Here is a 19,288-nt window from a genome sequence, read left to right as displayed (position 1 = left end):
GTTTATGATTGGGGAGGTACTTCAATTTTAAGACTTTCTGTTTTTTTTTTTTTAAATTTTAAATGCGTTACTGCTAAGGCAGCTACCTCAAAACATCAGATGGGATACAAACAAGAACTAATTGGGGCACCTAGGAGGATAGGAAGATAATTACCCAAAATGAGTTGTTCTGGTTTGTATGTGACTACAAATCCAAGGTAGGGTTAAACAAAAAAATGACCTATAAAAGCACAAGGACTAGTTGATATTTCTTGTGTAACAGCTAGCATAGTGTAACAGCTAGTTCATTTCATATTTATCAACATATGAAAAAAGATTGACAAACTTCTCTGTCTTTGTTGAAGGCCTTGAAATATACGCAGTGATTAAAAACTTGTGCTTTGTTTCCACAACGTTTTGAGCTATAAGCAAACCTGCTGACATACAGGAGCAAGTTGACAAATCCTCTCTTTATTTTCAGCTTCAAAGGTCTGCAAGGCCTCTCTGTCTCTGTCCAGAAGTGACCTACTTAAGCCGGCCATTTCATCCCTGCCTATGCTCCACTTGGCAATTTTATAGGCCATAAAGTAGAGAAAAACTTAGTTGCAACAGGATAACATTGTTTTGCTATTTCGGTCAATAATGCTATGCTACATGAAAGTGTTATCATCCGTATCATAACATAATAGTGATTTCAACAATAGACAATCTAGCTAACTGTTTAATTTTCTGCATATCAACACTAGACAATCTAGCTAACGCATATAAATAAATTAATTAACAGACCACATTAGGGAATTTTATTTTATTGACATTGACAAAATCCCTGTGCATAAAAATCCATTGAAATATTCTGCATCACGTGTGCAGTGGCAAAAGCTCAATAATATTTTAGAAATTGTTATTTACACTAACATCCTTTGAGGTTTTTGGCTTTTTCATAAAATTTCATGAAGTTTTAGAAATTATACAAACACCCCTTGAGGTTTTAAATTATTTTCACAAAACTCATTTTTATTGATTTTTCATTCAAAGATTGATGATTTTATACCAAAAAATTCTCCAAATGACAAAGTTGGCTTTTGAGATTAGATTGTTTGTCATTTGCACAAGTTTTTTTTTAATTTTATTTTATTTTAATGAAATCATCAATTTTTGGACAAATAATCAACAAAAATAAATTTTGTGAAAACAAACTGAAATCTCATAAGGTATTCATATAATTTTTGAGACTTGAGAAGATTTCTTGAAAATATAAAAAACCTAAAAAGAGTACTAGTGTAAATAACTCTTTAAGAAAAGTGGCGCATGTCACTAATAAAATTGGACTTCCTTAGACACGAGGCACGAGACCGATAAAACAGAGCAGAGCCAATCAACGCCGAGCAATTTAAGTGCCTCACTCAATTCCATGAAGTTTTGTATAGTTCGACAAAGCATCTTGATTTATTACACCTATTTAATTTTGAAAATAGATTATAAGCTAAACAAAGACTTCGTAAGAAATAAGCTTATCTAAATCTATTGGGGTACTTGACCAAAAAAAATCTATTGGGGTACCCACCAAAAATAAATTCTCATGAAACAGTTGTAGGAAAAAAAACTACTTTTTTTCCACACAAAGAATTCAATAAAGGAAGGAACTTTACTCAAAATGGCTAGTAGCAGGGTAGATCTAGAGCTCAGCTGTCGGTAGGCAACTACTTGTACCGCTTCTCTTTACACTGAGCTCTCATCAGAGTTTTGGTTCCGCATGCCTCAAACCCATGGCCACAGTCACTTCTTCACAAGTCCCATTGCTGTTCTTTGCCAGGATCTCTGGGCTTCTAGTTGCAGTGCTGGTCCTTTTTTGGGCTTTGTCCTTCAAGTCCAGCTTCCTTCCTCGTCACTCTTCCTCCCAAGAAGACCAGGGCCTCATCTATGCAGTATGAACCTAATCCGCTCTTTCTCTTCACATTTCTTAATTTGTTCTGCGCTGAATGAAAACTCCAGAAAGATTCTGATTTCTGGAAGCTAAGTTTGGTGGGTTGTTCTTGTTTTTACAGGCTCTTCATCCTCTGTTCATGGTCATTGGCTTTATTCTCATTAGCGGAGAAGGTAGTGTAAGAATTAGCAGGGAGTTAAAAATTGAAGCAGACCCTTTAATTGATAAAAGGAAGTATTCTTATGACTTGGGTTTTTAGTTTTATTTACCTTTATTTTGTTTTCCCCAGCGATTCTGGTTCATAGGTGGTTGCCTGGTTCAAGGAGTTTGAAGAAATCAGTGCATTTGTGTCTTCAAGGCGTGGCCTTGGCTTCTGGGATCTTCGGGATTTGGACAAGGTTTCAAGGGAAAGATGGAGTTGTGGCTAATTTCTATAGTCTGCATTCTTGGATGGGTTTGATCTGCATCCTCTTGTTTGGAGCTCAGGTTCTGTTCTTCATACTTAACTCATATTTTCTTTTGTTCAACTAATTACTGGGTTTAAGTTCAACTTTTGGAGTTCGGTGCAAGTGCCTTCATCTTTAGTAAGTTAATGACAAGAGTCTGTCATTTCAATATTATCATTAAGCAGAGATGCTTAGTAAGCAAGTAGTAGGCCATCAATATGTATATCAATCAAAATAATTCATCAAATGAGTCCATAAAATAATTCAGCCAACGGGCCAGAAGGAAGGCAAATGGCCCAGTACTAATGATTTTGCCTTCCTTCTCCCCCCCGACCCAACCCAAATTAATAAATAAAATAACCCAAAAAGAAAAATAAAAAAGAAAGTTGTGTTGTGAGGCAAGATGAGCTAATAATTTATGATGTTTATGAAGAAACAGTGACTGAGCTAATATTAGATTTCTAAATTGCAGTGGTTGATGGGTTTCCTGAGCTTTTGGCATCGAGGGGAAGTGCGCACAGTGAGGTTAAGGCTGTTGCCTTGGCACATATTCCTCGGACTCTACACTTATGGTTTGGCCGTGGCCACAGCAGAAACAGGGCTTTTGGAGAAGTTGACATTCTTGCAAACACAGAGGAATGTGTCTAAACACAGTACAGAGTCCATGGTTGTAAATAGTTTAGGTCTGGGGCTGGCATTGGTCAGCGGCATTGTAATATTGGCTGCAGTTTCACCCAAGTACGAAGCCCTTCAAACTAAACCCATTTACTTAACACATACCAAAAAATGCTTGTCTCCCTAATAAATTTTGTTTGTTGTTTTGGTTTTTTTTACTGTTCTTGTGATCTTTGTAGTAATACAATCTGGGTTAATGTGATGTTATGTTAATTAACAAGAAAATAGACAAGGCTGGCTGATGCTAATTACGTTTTCAGCCTTAAATATAAGGTGAGCTTAAAAATAACCAATCACAGTTCAGCCCGAAAAAACATTTTTTGGGGTTGGGAGAGAGGACAAAACGAATCTGGCATGGTTGACAAAAACCTTTACAAGCAGGAAAATGGAAATGGCAAGCTCACCATTATAATTTATGTAGCAGCTGTTACAAAAACACAGGAAACTAGTATTAGGTTGGTTTTCTTCTAGCAACTAGCTAGTGATGAATTTCCTCTTCTCATTTATGAAAATGGGAACATACAATTTCAAACAAGGAGAATATAAATAGACAAAAAAAGAGTGGGAAAATCAACTATATATAAGTTATTATCTCAGACAAAAAAAGAGTGGGAAAATCAACTATATATAAGTTACTATCTCATCCGTCCGTGGGTGTAGAAGCCATTGTAAACAGTGAGAAATGAAGAAGGCGTAGGAGAACATACATGATAATAGGTTCCTGACTTCCACATTGAGAATTTCTATATATATATAAAGTTAGAAAGCATTTTCTTTTTTCTTTTGTTTTGTTAAACTAGTAATAAATTGAAGGAAAGTTGGTTCCTTCATCAAACAGATGCCACTGCCACCTCTCAGTCTCGCACCCTACTAAAACTCTCTCTCTGTCTGCAATTACAGGAGCTTCAGCATTTCTCACTTCCCACCGTAAATTGCAATCCTAATTCCCAAATCTTGTCTCAACTGAGAAGTAATCATGTGCTCATCTTGTGCACCCCCGTATTCCTCTCTCTTCCTTCCCTCTTACACTTCCTTCCTTTTGCGACGTCGTACTTTCTCCCCAACCCTAATTCTCTTGAAGCCCAAAGCCACAAGGCCTAGACTGCACCTCTCTGCTTCACTCGCCCAGAGAAACCTCGAACTTTCATGGTTCCCTCCTGACCAAACTGCCAGCAACGACTATGGCGGTTGGGCGCATGTAGAGTCTCCGCATCAACACAAAAATCCAGGTTTTCTCTCAATTTGAGTTCTTTAACTCCTCAATTTTTCATAAATGTAATACATCTTTACAGAAAAACAAAAATTGAGCTTTTTATTCAATTGTACTTTGTGGTTTTGCAGGGTTGCCTGCATTTGTGATTGGGGGTATTGGGGCTTCACTGGCTGCTGTAGTCGCTGCAATTGCTTACTTCTCGCTATCCAGAAAGGGTGTGCATTTCCACCTAATGGACCTTTATTGAAAGATTTATGCTTTTACGTTTTCCTTTTTTTGTGAGTGGGATGTTCAATTGCATTGAGGGTAATAGCCTTTGTAGTTTCGTATAATTGGGCATTTGCTAAATAGGTGGTTGGGCATACTACATTGTTCAATTTTTGTAGGTTTTAAGTTTCAAATAACGAGTCCATTGCACACTTTTCATGGGAGTCCTGCTGATACCAAACCAACAAACCAAGGAGCATTGGATGAGGATGCCATGATATCTGAGGCAAGCCCAGAGACTGTACCTACTTCTGTTAGCCAAAATACTACTTCAGGTACATCAAGTTGAACATGCGTTAAGCTATATCATCTGTTTATTTGCTGAACACATTTTGAGATCGTTACTGTCTAAATTTTCTTTATATTAATTGATCCCTGGACATTTTCTTGTTTGTATTATTGTCCAATTCAGCATCTACGGAGAAGCTTGAACGTATTATAATCCCAGCTGCTGTGGATTCTACTCAACAAGAAGCTCTAAAAGTCTTGAAGAAATTGAAGGTGTGCTTCTTTATTGAGCGGTGTCATGCCTGTACTGCGTCTTTCTTGTTCTTCTTTATTAATTCCGTACTCTGAAGTCGGACTTGTGAGATGCTGATGTTTCTTTTTCTTAACTGAAGTTTGCATGTAAGGAACATAGACTTAAAAAGACTTGAGCGGTTCTGAGATATGAGTTGTATGCTCATCAATAGCGACATTGTTGGACCATAGTGGTTAGATAAATTTTTTGAGTCACCATGGAATTTTCAATCTATTTTTTCTAATGTAGAATTTTAATTTTCTACTATCAATGACATGTCTTACATTCTTGAATTTTGGACTTGTGAGATTCTCTTCTTTGGATTTTGTTGAAATTGTGTGCTAATTAGCCTGAAGCTTTGGGTCCAGTTCTAAGCATGAATATCTCAACTGTAATTAAGGTATACAGATCATTGAAGATGATGTCAAGGCTGATGAATTGTGTACTAGAAGGGAGTATGCAAGATGGATAGTTCGAATAAACTCGTCATTGGAGAGGTTGTAATACAATACATACACCTTGAAATATCTTCTGTTTGTTATTGTTGAGAATTTGAGATCTTAAGGATGGTCTTCCTTCGATATTTTTTTAATTTTCCCTACAGGAATGCAAAGCACCGGCTTGTGCCATCAGTTTCTCTTGCTGGGTCTGCAATTACTGCATTTAATGACGTGAGTGTCGAAGACCCGGATTTTGGGTCCATTCAAGGTAAGAATTGATCCCTTTGCCTGCAATTTGAAAGGTCTTTGTTTTACAAATATTGAAGTTTGAATATGTGCTTCCTTTTCTTGTCCCTAAGCCCTGGCTGAGGCTGGTGTCATTCCCAGCAAGTTATCACAGAAGAGCTCCAATTATGACGGTCTAAAAGACCATGGAAACATCAATTTTTCCCCTGAGAGGTGGAGTGTATGCTTGACTTTTTGTTTAATATCTTGAATTTCCTTCCATACTCAAAAAATAAATGGTGCTGCAGGTTTATCTCTCGACAAGATCTGATTGACTGGAAAGCCCATTTGGAGTATGACTTTTTGCCAGGAGTAATAGAGAAGGTAAAGAGGATATCAGTCATTGTCATCAATTGGTATAAATCATGCCTCTTCAATCATAGGTTTTAAAATCTGACTTATTTACAGTCCAGATATCAACAACAACAACAGTAGGTTTTATGGATGTGAAAGAGATCAGTTCAGAAGCTCCAGCAGGACTATATACTGACATGTTGGCAGAGGATAATAGCATACTCAGAAAAGTTTTTGGTATTCCCAATTTTCTGTTTCCATAAATTAATTCAACAATTTCAAGCATGCAAACATCACCTACAAACAAAGATACATACATAAAAGAAACACATCTATACATATGTTTAAATTGCTTTTTTATAAGTTTTGGTGAGCTTTCGTTACTGATATCTATTCACAGGGTGCAAACTCAGTACCATGTCCAGAGATCATTTGAAGATACAATGTAGGAAAATAAGGGTTGTTTTAGCCTTTAAAAGTAGAAGAAAATAAAGATTTGTTACAAACTTGATCAATACTTTATTGTTACAGACGTTGAAAACTAATAAGCAGATGCGTAGGCTGGTCATAAATGTTTACTTGTTTTTTTCTATCCCATTATATGGTATGAGGTTTGTTCTAAGAACCCCATGACATAATTATCTTGCAGGACAGTGCAGGCGGTTTCAACCAAACAAACCTTCAACAAAAGCACAAGCAGCAGTGGCACTGGCAAGTGGCAGGATCACAGAAGCAATTGCTTCTGAATTGTTGAGAATAAAAGCTGAAAATTCTGCAAGGAAGGCAGAGATGGAAGATATCAGGTCCGAATTGCTTGACAGAGAGGACATACAGAGGTTTTGGAATGATAAACTGAATGAAGAGAAAACCCGTGGTCTTGAGATGGAGAAGGCTTATCTTGCTGCCCTTAGTGATTTGGAGCAGGAGAAGATTTTACAAGAAAAGAATTTTGCCGAGATTTTGAAGGAGAAGGCAGCTATGGAATGTCAGAGGCAGTTACTTCTCAGTCTCAAGGAAGAGGTCAATGAGATATCAGAAAAGCTTGCATCCGAGAGGTCTACTTATGTGGCCGAGAAGTGTGATTTGCAGGATATGCTCAGTGATTTGGAGACCAAGCAGGAAAGTATGCTTGATGCGAAATCTATACTCGAAGCTGAGATAGAAGCTATTCGGATTCTTAGGTATCGACCGTGATTGCAACTATTCATAATAATGCATAGGCATATATTTACTAGAGAGCGTGCTTGAAAATGTCTTGTCATGAAAACTTTCAATCATATTGTGAAATGGCATGAATATGTTTTTTTTTCTTCTAATCATTTTAAGCAATGATGCAGATCTTGGGTAGAGGACGAAGCCAGAAAAAGCCAAGCCCGTGCCAAGGTACTCGAGGAGGTTGGACGAAGGTGGAAATGGGATAGCCAGGCGTGATCATCCTTGGCCCCTATTGACTAGTTATGTAAAATCATGAGTGGAGGGATACACAAGGAATTTCTGATTGTTTTGCTGTGTACCAGGATTTCCTTGTACAACTTTTGAAGGCGGGATGCGATTGGGATGAGGAATTTTAATAAATTTGTGCATAACGTATAGTGTTAAGTATTGAAGAAAAATTATTAAGTTCTGGAAAATAATGCGATATTCATTTTTCATATTGGCATTATGGAGTAGCAAGAGCAAGAAGTGGCTACAGAAGGAGGTCATAATAAACTAGCAACTGTGGGCACTTGATATGCGAAGCAGAAAAATAACAAGAAATCCCCACGGTAGCACGTAATTTTCATATTGCCATTATGGAGTAGCTAGAAAATATACAATCACATCCAGATGGGGTAAAATGGTAATTTCGCATGTTGTAGACAAAAACATGAACGCAAAGCGGTCAAAAAGTTATTCCCGCTCGCTCGTTCGCTCAGTTCTTTCTTCCCAAGTCCTTCGCTTGTTTGACTTGCTCTGTTTCTCTCTCTCTGGCGAAAATACTAGCTTTTGGCCATGACCAACAAGACCAAGCCCAACTGTTCGTTTGCTTGCTCTATCAGTTCAAGTGAAGCCCGGATGGCATGCTTTTACTTTTACCCAGCTCCAAATCTCATGTATTTTTTTATGTTTATGTCTGGTTTTGTACTCTCAATTGGATAAATTAAATCACGAAAGTGACACCAGTTTGTTTCATTTGGTGAAAAGAAAACCCATCATTTTCTGATTTGTAGTGGTGAGTATGTTGTAGTTTCCTCTTCTCAGGCCTTGCAAGCTCTTTGCTTCCTACCAATACGAGGCATATGGAGCAACAAGAGCCCCAAAAATCCAACTTTATTATAGATAATAGAGTTTGTCTTCTGCTGTGGCCGTGGAGCCCACAGAATTCATAACCCAGAAAACGATTTTCTTGTTCTCTTTCTGCTTTGCTCAACACTTATCTGCATTCTCTTTGAATAATATCCTCTTGATTCTTGACAAGTTCACAACAAAAAATTCCTCGGCCAAACAACTCCTTCAATGGATGAAGTTGGGAGGCATAGCCTCTGATTCTGTTGTCATGGGTCATCTTGCTGGCCAGACTTCGACCACATCTCCATCTTCAATCTTATCTATAATTCCTGACCTTCTGTTTTATGCCTTTTTTTCATTTCCGTCATAATTTACACTTCGGGATCAATTTCTGTATCACAAAGCTACACTGGGATGAGTAAAAGAGTAGACTTGTCTTTAGTTTTTTTAACTGGGTATCACAAGATTGAACAGAATTGTTAGTGAAAATAATGTATTCTTGTTTACCTGCTTATACACACAAAACCAACCACAAAAGAACAAAGCTTTAATGAAATGCCAAAAAGGCATACGAGTGGGTTTGAGGTCAATCACCCAAAAGTTTGGTTTATTTTGCTTTGTGTTTGGCTACACGGCTTCCATTGCTCCAGTCCATCAAGCTAGCGGCTGAGAATTAAATTCCAGCCGCATCTTCAGTCATCAACCCACTTTCTAATTTCCAATCTTCATTCTGTGATAAGCCAAACAAAGCATCCCTCTAACTTACGAGTCCTTTGATTTGGGAAATCTGGACCCACTTTCTAAAATTGCTTTTATCAATGTTTATTTTTGTAGATCCTCTGCCATACAATAATAACTGTACCAAGCCTACCAAATGGATCAGATGGCAATGATTGGTCATATTGTCTTTGAGCTCTGATCAATCTAAAAGCTTAATTCAATCAAGTGAACACAAACCAAACAGAAATATTTATTCTTTGGGCCAGGCCAGTGACATAGTTTAGACAAAGATGCCCACCCATTTAACGGCCGAACATAGATAAACATAACTAAGAGTTCAAATTTACTTTGAAGTTACTTGTGTCTTTTCACTTTGCAGTTTTGGTTTTTGGCTTGTTTAGCGATATATGATCCTTAAAATCTTCAGTGACATGTTTGGACCCACCCAAATGTGAATTGTAAAACCTTTTGGAGAAGATTGGCCACTAGTTATTGGTGGTTGCTGTAGCTCTTAGCATTAAGAGCTGTGCTAGAATTCTACTTATCAAGAACTTCCGACAGAGCAAAGCCTTCTCGAGTGAAAGGTCTATAAACCTGATAAGAAGATGATAGCTGATGGTGTGGGAATGTTTATACTTCATAGCTAGATTTGGATATTAATTATACTTATAAATGCAAGTTCTTTAAACTCGTCTGGGATGTGCATGATTGGATATGGTTATAGGAAAAGGCTTGTCTTCTTAAGCTCTCATGGGAATTACAGATTCTGGGTTGCTCTTGCTGCATTTCTAAGGCGTTAATGGTTTGAATTATCAGTTATGGGGTGGCGGGGTGTTTTGGAATTGGGTTATCTTTATAGATGAGTGAGGACTTGAGCTTTGCCTATTTGCAATACCTTCATGATAGTCAGGTTAGGCCTCTTGGTTGCTGCTTCTATTGCTGCCTTTGCAGCGAGGCAGCACAACGTCAAAAACTCAGCCTCAACAAGCAGGCATTCAGGTATTCATCTCAACGAGTTTCATATCTATTACGTCTTTATTATTTTCCCAAAACAGTTCCTGGCCTTTTATCAGTTGATTTATTGAAACTGAGCCATATTTAGTAATCTTATTCCAGATATGAGTTATATTCATTGCGAGTCATTCTGAGTTCTTATAGTTCTTCTGGTGATACTGTTAACTTAGAAAATGGCGAACCAAACTATAAACATCAAAGTGAGAAGGAAGACAAAGGAGCAACTTACATATTCTAATGATAGCCTCAGAGAAAAGGATGTAAGTACATAACAAAATTCTATCAAATTCTCCTCTTTTTCCACATCAAAATATTGGTAGCAAATCTTATGTTCCCTTCCTTTTACCTATACGTTTTGCAATTTTTTACCTTTTCTTTTCATAAAAAAGGATTATATTTTTTTGACTTAACTGCAGGGGAAAGATGAAGAGGAGGAGGAAGAAGAAGAGGTTAAATTAATTAGCAGTATATTTGACCGTGCTCGTGATATTTCACCTGGTGATATTGAAGATGAAGATATTTTACCTGAATTTAAAGATCTTTTATCTGGGGAGATTGAAATCCCATTACTTGTTAACAAGATGGATTCAAAAGAGAAACATGTACATGAAACTGAGATGGCAAACAATGCAAGTGAGCTGGAACGGTTGCGTAATCTGGTAAAGGAATTGGAGGAAAGAGAAGTGAAGCTTGAAGGTGAATTACTTGAGTACTATGGATTGATGGAACAGGAATCAGACGTCACCGAATTACAAAGGCAGCTCAAGATAAAGACAGTGGAGGTTGGCATGCTCAATATTACCATTAACTCTCTGCAGACTGAGAGGAAGAAGCTTCAAGAAGAGATTGCGCAGGGAGTTTCAGCCAAGAAGGAGCTAGAGGCAGCAAGGTACAAACTCAAGGAGTTGCAGAGGCAGATTCAGCTTGATGCTAACCAGACAAAAGGCCAGCTACTGTTGCTCAAACAACAAGTTTCTGGTTTACAGGCAAAAGAGGAAGAAGCAGTCAAGAAAGATGCTGAAATTGAAAAGAAGCTGAAAGCTGTAAAGGAGTTAGAGGTGGAAGTCATGGAACTCAAGAGAAAGAACAAAGAACTTCAAATCGAAAAGAGAGAACTAACTATTAAATTGAATGCTGCTGAAGCAAGAGTAGCAGCCCTTTCCAACATGACTGAGGTTAGTCTCAGTGCTTTCTTGCATTGCATACTATGTCTATGTCATTTTTTTTAATGTGTATGGGAGGAAGGGAGAATATTTAAAACATTGCCATGTAAGTTCCCCCCCTCTTTTTTTCTTCTTCCTATTTTGTTTTTTCGGCCAGACATGTAGTTTCTCTTTTATCTTTAGCTATTTTTGGTTTAAGACATGGTCCCTGACTATTCTGAGTTGAAAATTGAGACTAAAACTTAGAGATGCGAAGATTAAATAATTTATTTATTTATTGAAATTGATTCAGCAAGCTGGTTGAAATTTCATAGGCTGTTTAACCAGTATTATGTATGGAACAAGTTGTAATCACTGCATGTAAACATGTTTGTCTGAATTTATTCTTACAGTGTTTTTCCTCGCTATTTCAGAGTGATATGGTTGCAAATGTAAGAGAGGAGGTCAATAATTTAAAGCATGCGAATGAGGACCTGTCAAAGCAAGTGGAAGGTCTTCAGATGAACAGGTTTAGTGAAGTTGAAGAGCTAGTGTACCTTCGTTGGGTAAATGCATGCTTGAGGTATGAGCTCCGGAACTATCAGACACCTCAAGGAAAGGTATCAGCTCGTGATCTCAACAAGAGTCTGAGCCCCAAATCGCAGGAGAAGGCCAAACAACTGATGTTGGAGTATGCAGGATCAGAACGTGGGCAAGGGGATACAGATATTGAAAGCAACTTTTCTCATCCATCCTCCCCTGGAAGTGAGGATTTTGACAATGTTTCTATTGATAGTTCCACAAGTCGGTATAGTAGTCTCAGCAAGAAACCTAGTATAATGCAAAAGCTGAAAAGATGGGGTAAAAGCAAAGATGATTCTAGTGCTCTTTCATCTCCAGGTAGATCTCTCTCTGGAGGCTCTCCAAGCAGGGCAAGTATGAGTGTTCGACCAAGGGGTCCGTTGGAATCCTTGATGATAAGGAATGCTGGTGACGGTGTAGCCATCACTACATTTGGGAAAGTGGATCAGGAACTTCCAGACTCCCCTCAAACTCCCAGTCTTCCAAACATTAGAACACAGATGTCTTCTAGCGACTCACCTAATTCTGTTGCAGCATCTTTCCAGTTGATGTCGAAGTCGGTTGAAAGAGTTCTGGATGAGAAATATCCTGCTTACAAAGACCGGCATAAGTTGGCCTTAGAAAGGGAAAAACAAATTAATGAAAGGGCTCAGCAAGCAAGAGCAGAGAAGTTTGGTGACAAATCAAATGTAAATTTGACATATGAACCTAGAGCCAAAGCTGAGAGACCAGTAGCTTTACCACCAAAACTTGCCCATATAAAGGAGAAGGCAGTTATTTTGGGTGATTCAAGCAACCAAACTAACGATGGTAACGCTGTTGATTCTCAAGCAATAACCAAGATGAAACTTGCCCAAATTGAGAAGAGGCCTCCTAGGATACCTCGGCCGCCTCCTAAAGCATCTGGAGGTGCCCCTGCTGGTACAACTCCCAAACCCTCAAGTGGAGTACCACCTCCTCCACCAGGTGGCCCACCACCGCCGCCACCACCACCTGGTGGACCACCTCGTCCACCTCCTCCACCAGGAAGCCTGCCAAGGGGGGCAGGCAGTGCTGATAAAGTGCACCGTGCTCCTGAGCTGGTTGAATTCTATCAGTCATTGATGAAACGTGAAGCAAAGAAGGATACATCATCTTTAATATCTTCATCATCTAATGTATCTGATGCGAGGAGCAACATGATTGGGGAGATTGAGAACAAATCATCATTCCTATTAGCTGTGAGTAGAACGTTTTTTTATATTAAATTTCATTTATCTTCTTATCTGAGGCATGAACTGTGGTGTTTAGTACTCAATGCTTCAAATACTAAAAAATGTATGGGCTGGATACAGGTGAAAGCTGATGTAGAAGCTCAAGGTGATTTTGTCATGTCGTTGGCAGCTGAAGTTCGAGCAGCTTCCTTCACAAACATAGAAGATCTGGTAGCCTTTGTGAACTGGCTAGATGAAGAGCTCTCCTTCTTGGTATGCCATTATTTTTCCTCTGGATAAAATATTGCTTTCAGAGGTTCCTTTCATTTAGACAAAAAAAAAAAGGATAACATTTCACTCACCAGATGGTTAGAGGACACTTCTATTGCCAAATTATGAACTCTGAACTCCTTACAACACTTGTTTCCAATATGGGCTCCCCTCTTATTATTGTAACATTCAAAATATCCTTGAACTTGTTCGTGGCTTCCAGATTCGATATGTATACTTACAAGCCCTCCTATCTGGGTAATCTGCATTGGCATGCTGCTTCATATTGTAGACATATTCATTAATTATTTATCTCTCTTGCTGCCTTTGGTAGGTTGACGAAAGGGCTGTCCTCAAGCACTTTGATTGGCCTGAAGGAAAAGTGGACGCACTAAGAGAAGCAGCATTTGAATATCAAGACCTGATGAAATTGGAGAAGCAGGTCTCCTCTTTTGTTGATGATCCCAAACTCCCATGCGAAGCTGCATTAAAGAAGATGTACTCATTGCTGGAAAAGTACGAACTTTCTTTTCATGCATTGACGTGCTGGTTGCAAGAACATTTCTTTGATTTTGTTCTTTGTTCTAAAGCGTTCTGTTATTTTGTTTCCAGGGTGGAACAGAGTGTATATGCTCTCTTGCGTACAAGGGACATGGCTATTTCACGGTGCAAGGAATTCGGAATTCCAGTTGATTGGTTATTGGATTCAGGCGTTGTTGGCAAGGTATGCTGCACAAACTGAGAAAAATCCCATTGTGCTTAGTTGCTGCTTATAATTTTTATGATTTTGTTGCATGTCATTTGGCAAGATCAAGCTCATTTAATATGTTTACCGTTGTAGATCAAGCTCTCATCTGTTCAATTGGCAAGAAAGTATATGAAACGTGTAGCTTCAGAACTTGATGCATTGAGTGGACCTGAGAAGGAACCGAACAGAGAGTTTATACTACTACAAGGAGTGCGATTTGCTTTCCGTGTTCATCAGGTATAATTGATTTTCGCTCATGTTAATGCTGATTAAATTTGCGTTCAGTGGACCTTAAGGTTGTCAATATTGCTCAACATAATCAGCAATAAATTGTGTTAGCTTTTGATAAACAACTTTTGATAGACAACGATGGCCATCGAATCCCCTCATTACACAGTTTTCAAATGTGAAAATTTTGAAATCTTAAAGAAAAATAATATAAAAATGAAATGCTAACTTGGAACTGTTTGCAGTTTGCTGGAGGCTTTGATGCAGAGAGCATGAAGGCATTCGAAGAGCTAAGGGGCCGCGTCAGCGGACAAACAGAAGACAATAAGCAGGAGCCGTAAATTAATTGAACTTTTTTTTTCCTTTTTAATCTCCTGTTTCTGTTGTAAATTTCATGTTTATTGAGCATTTATTACGAGGACAAGTCCAATTCAAACCAAACGAAAATTAAGTTAGAAAGATTATTCACATGAAGAGTAATTTCTAAGAGTTGTTGTGCAAGCTTTATTTCATATGCTTCGCAACAGAATATAATCATAGTATTGAGATTATAGTGAAATAAATGTCGGCTTGATTGTGAGAACCAACCACCTTTATTGAGATTATAGAGAAACAAATGTCGGCTTTCCTAATCCCTCTCTCTTTTTCTCTAAGAGGTACATGATACATCTCAATTGATTATAAATATATGAAATTATCAGCATCTGATTACACTATCGCATTGTGATTACAAGACTTCTGTCTATGAAGTTGAACTTGGCACCTCCGACTTTCCCTTGAATTTTAGAAGGCAGCTGAATTACACGTCTTTGATCCCCAGCTTCCACCAACAACTCAGATCCTCCCCTATACTGCATTTGCAGATAAATAAATGCTCAATATCACACACTAAAAAAAATGTGCACGACAAATGGCAGAGATAAGTATCACAATAATAATATGATCTGCCACCAGGACGAAAAGAAAAAAAGCATAATGGAGAACTTTATCAGCAATTTGTCATCAGATCCACTGCTAACATATTCAATTCGACACTTGTATTCTCTATCAAATTGAAGCTACTTAATGCTCAATGCATCAAGGCTCACAGGGTTATAACACTTGGCTGCAGGTGCATATGGTTAAGAAATTATCTCGAACATCTCTAAGACTAACTGATTTACTCCATAGATAGAGAAAGTTACTCCATAGGAAGCTTAGAGAAAGAGGCAAGTCAAACAAAAAAACGAAAAAGATAGGTAAGAACTAAATAATTAAATATATCTTAGCATACTTGGTACAGCTTGACCTCTGACTTGTCAAAACCTGGCATGAAAAGGGTTACTGATTTTCTGGCTGCATCAAACTTCACTGAGGGTGTTACACTACTGCTGCCACTTGCAGGCAAAGAAAGAAGATTCCGTGCATTTTCATTGACAGTGTTTAGTATGATCGCATTCCAATCTAGAGGGGAACCAAAGGGGAGATGTGGAATGAAAGCAAAAGGCAAGGGTGAAAAGGTTTTCTTGAGTCTTTCCTCTGATTCTGTATTCACATGTCGTGAAGCAATCGCAAAGGCTCCGGAGACCTGTGCACCAGCTTGGATTGAGCAACCCCAATAACGTAAAGCAGTAGCAACAGATGCTGGGTTGTCTGGGTCAATCACTAGGTAGCAGCCAAATTTCTGAGGTTCTGAGAAAGCAGACGACCCTCTCTGCACCACAGAAACAATGCAGGATGTCAATGGATGTACATAAAAACTCTGGTCATAGGAAATATGGATTATTCATACCTCCAACATTTGTTCCAGAATGTCCCATATTTCTGCGCTCATTTTCCCATTGCGATGGGGTGTACTGCTGCTAATACTCATGGCTTCATCCACAAGCCTCAAAACTGAAGGACCCGCCAACCTCCCAATATCAGTTTTCTCAGCTGCATTACGCAGATATTTCAAGTACAACCTGGTGCATAGACATGTGGCCCATGTCAATTTATCAATATGAACATATGAATGTGAAAGAATGTTTGAGAGAGAGAGAGAGAGATGAAACTCCCTGGACCTTGCTTTACTGGCTGCACTAATCATTCGTAGCATTTCCTCAGAGCTCAGACCATCATATACTATTACATCAAATTTATCTTTGTTGTGGTTTCTTTGGGCCGCATTCCTAAAAAATCCAACAAGCCTCTCAAGTGCTAATGCGGAAAAAATAGGATCCATCCCAGGAAGCACCCCAAGCTCTTCTCCCACTATCTGATCAATTGAAAAGAAAGACACATCATAAAGGCCCCTGCAGATAAAACATTCAAATGCAACTAAACCCCTCAAATGATATTACGTACCTACCCCTTCAAGAACTCCTTGTGTCGTATTAAGACGAGCATCCGCTTGCTTTAGCTCTTTCAGAGGTCCTAGAAGCATCTAGACGATCAAGAATGGTTCAATTTGAGTCTAAGGTGACTTGCAGCAAACTTCTTCACATAGATTCATTATTGGAATGGAATGAAAAAGGGAAAACAGAAAAGGGAATTTGGAAAACACACTTGGGTGGTTTCAAATCTAAGAGCCGAAAGGTTGCTGTTGCATAGTGTAGGAGAACTTCCGATTTTGCAGTTTAGAAAGAACTCAGCAGTGGGATCTTGAGTGTGTATCACCAAGCATGTGCTAAACCCTGCCATTGCAAAATGCTGAAAATCCAACATGAGAAAAACATTAAACAAAAAGTAACAGTAAAAGAAGAGGTGCAAATTGAAGTTGTAATTCTATGCTTAAACCTTGAAAGTCAGAATTCTGAGATACAATATCCACAAGCATATATAATCAGCTAAAATGAAATGCTTGAGCCAAGTCTCTTCTTCTAGGCTTATCCCTTAACGAATATAATATGTTAAGTAGAAAACCCCGTCAATCATCATAAAAAGGAAATATTAGTATAATTAAACACTTGCCACAATCATAATTTCAACCAAAGGCACTAGCTTTCTGACTTGGGTATCTACTATTTTCTTAGTTTTAACTCAGACACAAGTTAGAAACCAAATTCATTCATACTAGGCAGTAAATTATATATAGACCGAGCTAGGATACAATGTAGAGACAGACAGAGATACCTGGGCAGCGAAAACGGCGGAGGTGGTCTTGCCGGAGCCACCTTTCCCCAAAAAAGTGACCAACTTTGTTGATTTCTGAGAAGACGCAGTCTTGTCATCCTTTGACTCCGGAGAAGCCGCCAAGGCCAGAAACCGGCGGTGTCTCGCAAATCTTGTTCTTGTTCTACTTCTGGGTACCTTCGGCGGTGTTGTAAGAAGGGAAAAAGAGATGGTATTTGGAAGGAGAAGTAAAGCCATTGGGTGGGTCAAAACTCAGAAGTAGGTGAAAGCAGCAGAGGAGTGGAGTTGGGCTTGGGGGTTTATGAGATTCTTGTTACTATTTATTTTTATTTGAAGGGGATGAAAAGCTAAGATTTATCTTTTACGTGCCTTCAGTTAAAAGTTCATCAACTCTTTTTTATTTACCCCATTCTACCTACTTTTTCACACCTTTTTTTTGGGGTGAAAAACAAATGCCACCCTGCCTGTTCTTTTGATGACACAATTTTATTGTCATATAAAGGGAATTACCAATTGAATTACAGATCACATCAAATGTGCATCCATCTTTTTTGTAGCATTTGTTGGTGAAAAGGGAATTGTCTTTATTTTTTTTTGCCAAAAAAAGAAATTGTCTTTCTAAGCCTTGTGTGGCTTGCAAGTTGTGAGGTAATTAACTACCATATTACACAAAGACCACCACTAATTACACCTCCCAACTCATTATTAAGGAAAAAAGATACATTCTAGAACATCCACTTTTACAATTGATAACGAGATCAATTTTCTCAATAACCAAACGGAAACAGATGGTGAGTCCCATCCTAAATTCTTTTTTTCTTTTTTTCTTTTTAAGATGGACATGTGGCCACATATGATTGGAAGGTTCTAGCATGTCCGCATGGTGAGTGTCATCCTTACCTTACTTGATGATACTATCTCATTTTAAGTGAAAAATGAACGAAATTGACGTTAAGATTGACATTGAAGTGTAAAGCAAGAGACGAAAAAATTGATATGAGACAGTAAATGGATTGCTTTTGCTCGTCATAAAAAAAACTTCATATGAAATTAAATTCGCCTAGTTAATTTGCATCTCTAGCGACGGGAGATAAAAAGCTAGGCATTGGCAAGGGACTGGCTACCCTAGGTGACCTTGGAGGCAGCTCAGAAAGCTGATTCCCAGAACTATCATAATAAATCGCACCTGAAAATTCAGGTGGCTGACACTTGTCCCCCATCAAAATTGACCTCTGCCAAACCCCTCCTTCTCCAAACCCATCTTCAACTTCATCCCCTTGGCTGCAATTTTCTCTGCCACCTTTATTTTTGTGCAGAAATGGAATTGCCTTGTTGCTGATGCTGGCCACGAGTTTCTTGGAGCTACCAGTAATTTCCTTGCAATTGGTTTCATTGATTTGTTGTGGGGCTCGGCGTCCATGTTTGGCTTTGGCACATAGAGCCACAAGGGCTGTGACAGAGATGAACAAGGCCATTGCTAGCGGCATTGAGCCAAAGTGGTCATTGGCTGCAACTTCTGGAATTAGACGAACCATTTTGTAAATTGTATGGCATGCAATTAATTTGGACTGAAATTAAAACTGAACCACCTTGGTTTTTAAACATATATATAGGAGGAGGAGTTTAGCGATTTTAATTATTTTGTTTGAATTAGTTGTGGCCGGTGGAAGGGAGTGATTAATTTAAATGAATTATTTTTTTAATTAATCAATCATGTTTTTACAGGGAAATTAATGTACATTATTAATATAATTGTTTTGACAAGACCTTGGGTCACATTATTGGCCACGAAAGATTCTTGAAATGTGTCTTGTAATATAATCAGAGCGAAGTTGACAAAATTAAGTTGACAAAATGGGTGGAAAATAAATAAATAAAGGAAAGAAAATGCATTATTGGTGAAGCAAATAGGGAAAGTCGGCAAACCCTTTGAAATATACTGGCTGTCGCCCAAACCGTGGGTAGGGGGGATGAGTGGAAGGCCAAT

At 38.4% G+C, this 19,288-nt stretch overlaps 5 protein-coding genes across 8 annotated transcripts; 3 read left to right on the top strand and 2 right to left on the bottom strand.

Moving 5' to 3' along the window:
* The first annotated feature begins 1,619 nt into the window (after window positions 1-1,619).
* On the top strand, window positions 1,620-3,182 carry LOC103341422 (Cytochrome b561/ferric reductase transmembrane protein family). Its single transcript, XM_008244935.2, has 4 exons — window positions 1,620-1,904; window positions 2,025-2,076; window positions 2,193-2,389; window positions 2,822-3,182. Exons 1-4 carry the CDS (start codon window positions 1,746-1,748, stop codon window positions 3,149-3,151), a joined length of 738 nt encoding a protein of 245 aa, XP_008243157.2. The 5' UTR covers window positions 1,620-1,745; the 3' UTR covers window positions 3,152-3,182.
* A 627-nt stretch (window positions 3,183-3,809) lies between these two features.
* On the top strand, window positions 3,810-7,695 carry LOC103341636 (SLH domain protein). 2 transcript variants are annotated; one of them, XM_089047402.1, is made up of 11 exons: window positions 3,810-4,253; window positions 4,366-4,452; window positions 4,624-4,779; window positions 4,917-5,005; window positions 5,433-5,521; window positions 5,629-5,732; window positions 5,824-5,923; window positions 5,998-6,073; window positions 6,163-6,280; window positions 6,693-7,224; window positions 7,381-7,695. In XM_089047402.1, exons 1-11 carry the CDS (start codon window positions 4,001-4,003, stop codon window positions 7,472-7,474), a joined length of 1,698 nt encoding a protein of 565 aa, XP_088903528.1. In that variant the 5' UTR covers window positions 3,810-4,000; the 3' UTR covers window positions 7,475-7,695. The 2 variants fall into 2 exon arrangements, with proteins under 2 accessions (XP_088903528.1, XP_088903529.1); XM_089047403.1 differs by lacking the exon at window positions 3,810-4,253 and having other exon boundaries at window positions 4,404-4,515.
* A 1,783-nt stretch (window positions 7,696-9,478) lies between these two features.
* CHUP1 (Hydroxyproline-rich glycoprotein family protein) lies at window positions 9,479-14,840 on the top strand. 2 transcript variants are annotated; one of them, XM_008244938.3, is made up of 9 exons: window positions 9,479-10,030; window positions 10,216-10,305; window positions 10,462-11,220; window positions 11,622-12,989; window positions 13,104-13,235; window positions 13,567-13,748; window positions 13,845-13,956; window positions 14,074-14,217; window positions 14,454-14,840. In XM_008244938.3, exons 2-9 carry the CDS (start codon window positions 10,219-10,221, stop codon window positions 14,547-14,549), a joined length of 2,880 nt encoding a protein of 959 aa, XP_008243160.2. In that variant the 5' UTR covers window positions 9,479-10,030; window positions 10,216-10,218; the 3' UTR covers window positions 14,550-14,840. The 2 variants fall into 2 exon arrangements, with proteins under 2 accessions (XP_008243160.2, XP_088903527.1); XM_089047401.1 differs by having other exon boundaries at window positions 9,904-10,030; window positions 10,190-10,305.
* Window positions 14,763-17,635, bottom strand: LOC103341423 (P-loop containing nucleoside triphosphate hydrolases superfamily protein). 2 transcript variants are annotated; one of them, XM_008244937.3, is made up of 7 exons: window positions 17,302-17,631; window positions 16,735-16,878; window positions 16,538-16,612; window positions 16,251-16,444; window positions 15,980-16,151; window positions 15,482-15,901; window positions 14,763-15,059 (listed from the first exon to the last, which is right to left on the bottom strand). In XM_008244937.3, exons 1-7 carry the CDS (start codon window positions 17,536-17,538, stop codon window positions 14,922-14,924), a joined length of 1,380 nt encoding a protein of 459 aa, XP_008243159.1. In that variant the 5' UTR covers window positions 17,539-17,631; the 3' UTR covers window positions 14,763-14,921. The 2 variants fall into 2 exon arrangements, with proteins under 2 accessions (XP_008243159.1, XP_088903530.1); XM_089047404.1 differs by having other exon boundaries at window positions 15,980-16,444; window positions 17,302-17,635.
* A 657-nt stretch (window positions 17,636-18,292) lies between these two features.
* LOC148919769 (uncharacterized) lies at window positions 18,293-18,958 on the bottom strand. The gene has a single exon (XM_089046830.1). The coding sequence runs from the start codon at window positions 18,834-18,836 to the stop codon at window positions 18,366-18,368; it is 471 nt and encodes a 156-aa protein (XP_088902956.1). The 5' UTR covers window positions 18,837-18,958; the 3' UTR covers window positions 18,293-18,365.
* Window positions 18,959-19,288: the final 330 nt, after the last annotated feature.

This window comes from Prunus mume, linkage group LG2 (assembly GCF_029339155.1).
Source record: "Prunus mume cultivar Tortuosa linkage group LG2, ASM2933915v1, whole genome shotgun sequence".
In the NCBI taxonomy this organism is placed as follows: Eukaryota; Viridiplantae; Streptophyta; class Magnoliopsida; order Rosales; family Rosaceae; genus Prunus; species Prunus mume.
Note: the sequence above shows the minus strand (reverse complement) of the source record. Positions and strands in the feature narration are given on the sequence as shown.

Excerpts from the sequence above, each read along its gene's own strand:
- LOC103341423 (XM_089047404.1), bottom strand. The coding sequence starts at position 17,538 with ATGGCTTTACTTCTCCTTCCAAATACCATCTCTTTTTCCCTTCTTACA. Across the intron at positions 16,879-17,301 it reads CCGCCGTTTTCGCTGCCCAG|CATTTTGCAATGGCAGGGTT; the intron begins GTATCTCTGTCT and ends TTGGATTTTCAG. Across the intron at positions 16,613-16,734 it reads TTAGATTTGAAACCACCCAA|ATGCTTCTAGGACCTCTGAA; the intron begins GTGTGTTTTCCA and ends TTGATCGTCTAG.
- LOC103341422 (XM_008244935.2), top strand. The coding sequence starts at position 1,746 with ATGGCCACAGTCACTTCTTCACAAGTCCCATTGCTGTTCTTTGCCAGG. Across the intron at positions 2,077-2,192 it reads TATTCTCATTAGCGGAGAAG|CGATTCTGGTTCATAGGTGG; the intron begins GTAGTGTAAGAA and ends TGTTTTCCCCAG. Across the intron at positions 2,390-2,821 it reads TCCTCTTGTTTGGAGCTCAG|TGGTTGATGGGTTTCCTGAG; the intron begins GTTCTGTTCTTC and ends TCTAAATTGCAG.
- CHUP1 (XM_008244938.3), top strand. The coding sequence starts at position 10,219 with ATGGCGAACCAAACTATAAACATCAAAGTGAGAAGGAAGACAAAGGAG. Across the intron at positions 10,306-10,461 it reads ATAGCCTCAGAGAAAAGGAT|GGGAAAGATGAAGAGGAGGA; the intron begins GTAAGTACATAA and ends ACTTAACTGCAG. Across the intron at positions 13,236-13,566 it reads ATGAAGAGCTCTCCTTCTTG|GTTGACGAAAGGGCTGTCCT; the intron begins GTATGCCATTAT and ends TGCCTTTGGTAG.
- LOC148919769 (XM_089046830.1), bottom strand. The coding sequence starts at position 18,836 with ATGGTTCGTCTAATTCCAGAAGTTGCAGCCAATGACCACTTTGGCTCA.
- LOC103341636 (XM_089047402.1), top strand. The coding sequence starts at position 4,001 with ATGTGCTCATCTTGTGCACCCCCGTATTCCTCTCTCTTCCTTCCCTCT. Across the intron at positions 6,074-6,162 it reads TGCCAGGAGTAATAGAGAAG|ATATCAACAACAACAACAGT; the intron begins GTAAAGAGGATA and ends TTTACAGTCCAG. Across the intron at positions 6,281-6,692 it reads CATACTCAGAAAAGTTTTTG|GACAGTGCAGGCGGTTTCAA; the intron begins GTATTCCCAATT and ends ATTATCTTGCAG.